The sequence below is a fragment of the Schistocerca serialis genome, chromosome 9 (assembly GCF_023864345.2).
Source record: "Schistocerca serialis cubense isolate TAMUIC-IGC-003099 chromosome 9, iqSchSeri2.2, whole genome shotgun sequence".
Classification (NCBI taxonomy): domain Eukaryota; kingdom Metazoa; phylum Arthropoda; class Insecta; order Orthoptera; family Acrididae; genus Schistocerca; species Schistocerca serialis.
The window spans coordinates 517716115-517718733 of record NC_064646.1 but is presented as its reverse complement, the minus strand read 5'-3'; the positions used below and the strand labels follow the sequence as shown (position 1 = coordinate 517718733).

The following is a 2619-nucleotide window of genomic DNA, read 5'->3' as shown; positions in this document are numbered from 1 at the left end:
CCAAGGGATACAGTATACCTGAAGTGGAGCATCGGAATCTAAAACTGGACTCACAGGAGAGGTTCAAATCATAGATAATGAGAGTGTCAGTCCTCTTGTACTTAAGTCGCCATTGTGATTTTTGTAATAAATTCGGAAGCAATTTCTGTTTTTCTCGTCAATAAGAAGGTCCAAGGGATACAGTAAACCTGAAGTGAAGCATCGGATTCTTAACACTCTAAGCGCCAAGCCCGTAAAATTTACGGGCCTGGGATCGCGCGAAAATCACCAAGCCCGTAAAATTTACGGGCCGCTACATTTAATTTCATTCAAAACACTGCAACGTTATTTCTACGGGTTTGGCCAGCGCTATACGTTTTTCAGATGTTTATTAACAAAATGCGTCCATAGATGTCACGGCAGCGCTGTAATTCATGTTAAAACTTATCTTTGCGTTCTCAGTCTGTATATCATTCAGTTGTTTGTCATCATGTTTCGGCGCGGTTTATCAGACGCAGAAATTGCGGATTTGATCAATCATAGCGACACTCTGGATAATGTAGAGAGTGATTCAGACGATTCTGAATGCAATGGTGTGTTTGAAGGTACGTATTTCCGAATTTTCCACGTAATTGTGCAGTACGCACATATCTGTTGAACATGTGTAAACGATGTATGTAGTTACACATAATGTGATATTCTTTTTAGAAGACGAGATTGATGACAGTTTGTCTTCAGATGAAGACGAGAATGATGTTGAAGGTGTTGCTTCAAATCCAGCAGCTGTGCCGTATCCGAAAGACAGTGAGTGGACTGCAGTTGACACCTACCGACCTCTGCCTGTCAACACGACACCCAGGCAGATACTAGTGGATATTGATGAGTCGAGTTCTGTACTGGATTGCAGTAAAGTGTTCCTTACTGACAGTGACGTAAATGAACTCAAGAGACAGACAAATTTGTATGCATCACAGACAATACAGAAGAAAAGAAGAGGAAATAATCTGAAGCCCCATTCAGTTTTGAGTTCGTGGAAGCCAGTGACTATAAGTGAGATGAGGCGTTTCTTGGGTATTATTTTCCACATGTGTGTTTCGAAAAAGCCAAAAATTGCGGACCATTGGAGCACTAATCCTGTTCTTAGTTGTAACTTTTGTCCCCATGTCATGAGCCGTTTGCGTTTCACTCAGATACTGTCATGCTTGCATCTTGTTGACAATTCAAATCAGAAAAAACCAGGCGAAGATGGATTTCATCCACTTTACAAAGTTTTGCCATATTATAATAATTTGAAGGAGCGATGTATCCAGGCATATCGTCCCTCAGAAAAAGTGACAATTGATGAAGGAATTTGCCCATTTCGAGGTCGTGTGAGTTTCCGTGTTTACATGCAAAATAAGCCTCATAAGTATGGACTGAAAGTATATGCTGTTGCTGAAGCCAGTAGTGGCTATGTTGTAAATTTTGAAGTTTATGCTGGTAAGCATATTGTTGACAATTCTTCGTCTGCGGTTATTTTGCGATTGTTGTCTGACAGCAGCTTGCTGAACAAAGGCCACACTGTGTATTTAGATCGATTTTATTCCAGTCCAGAGCTATTTCAGCAACTGGCAGAGAAAGGCACTGGAGCTGTTGGTACTGTGAACAAATCCAGGAAAGGATTGCCTAAAGATTTAGTATCTGCTAAGCTGAAAAAGGGCGAAATGTCTTTTCGGCGTAAAGATAATGTATTGGCAATGAAGTGGAAAGATAAGAGAGATGTGTATACATTGTCTACAAGGCATCAAGCAACATTTGGTACGCATACTAAGAGAAATGGGTCTGTAGTATTGAAACCACTTCAGGTACTTGATTACAACCTCAATAAAATTGGAGTGGATATTGGAGACCAACGCCTGCAGTACAATCCGTTCCAGCACAGAACTGTGAAATGGTGGCGAAAATTATATTTCCATTTGCTGCTTATGGGAGTATCAAATGCATTTTGGCTGTACAATGCAGTGCACAGGAAGAAAATTACAATAACAGACTTTATAACAGTGCTTGCAGTTCAGCTTGTTGAAGACGACACACTTGAATTCATTCCAAGAAATGAAGGAACTGTAGGTCGGCTAACAAAGAGACATTTTTTGCAGCACATACCTGCAACTACTAAGAAGTATGCTGCTCGTGTGTGTCACGTGTGCAGTTCCAGGAGCAAGAAACAGAGTGGCAAGGCTTCTCGCAAAGAGACACGATACGAATGTGAACAGTGTGGCGTTGCACTCTGCCTGGAACCTTGCTTTAAAATTTTCCACACTAAAAAACAATATGATTCTGTGTGAAATTTATATGTAATACTGTATACTATCAGAAACATGTAATGTAGTGCCACAATTTTGGTTAAAAATAAATCACAATTGTATTCCCTTATTCGTATGACTTTTTCTAAATTCTTAAAACATCTAAGTGATTTCTATAACTGTACCTTAAAGCTGTGCATTGTAAAGTAGTTTCTTTCACTCAGAATTAAAGTAGAAATGTGCAGCTTCAAGATGGTACCAAATTTGCCACAATCCAAACAGTAGATTTGATGCAGTAATTTTTTTAATATTGGTAAAATTGCCCGGTTTCTAGGGACGGGTGCATAAAATAGGCCTG

General features: G+C 39.7%; 1 protein-coding gene across 1 annotated transcript; it reads left to right on the top strand.

Annotated features, from left to right (window-relative positions):
- Nucleotides 1-469: 469 nt before the first annotated feature.
- Nucleotides 470-2303, top strand: LOC126419746 (piggyBac transposable element-derived protein 4-like). Its single transcript, XM_050086923.1, has 2 exons — nucleotides 470-584; nucleotides 688-2303. The coding sequence occupies exons 1-2, from the start codon at nucleotides 470-472 to the stop codon at nucleotides 2301-2303; spliced, it is 1731 nt and encodes a 576-aa protein (XP_049942880.1).
- Nucleotides 2304-2619: the final 316 nt, after the last annotated feature.

Coding starts and splice junctions, on each gene's coding strand:
- LOC126419746 (XM_050086923.1), top strand. CDS start 470: ATGTTTCGGCGCGGTTTATCAGACGCAGAAATTGCGGATTTGATCAAT. Junction 585..687: donor ATGCAATGGTGTGTTTGAAG/GTACGTATTTCC, acceptor TATTCTTTTTAG/AAGACGAGATTGATGACAGT.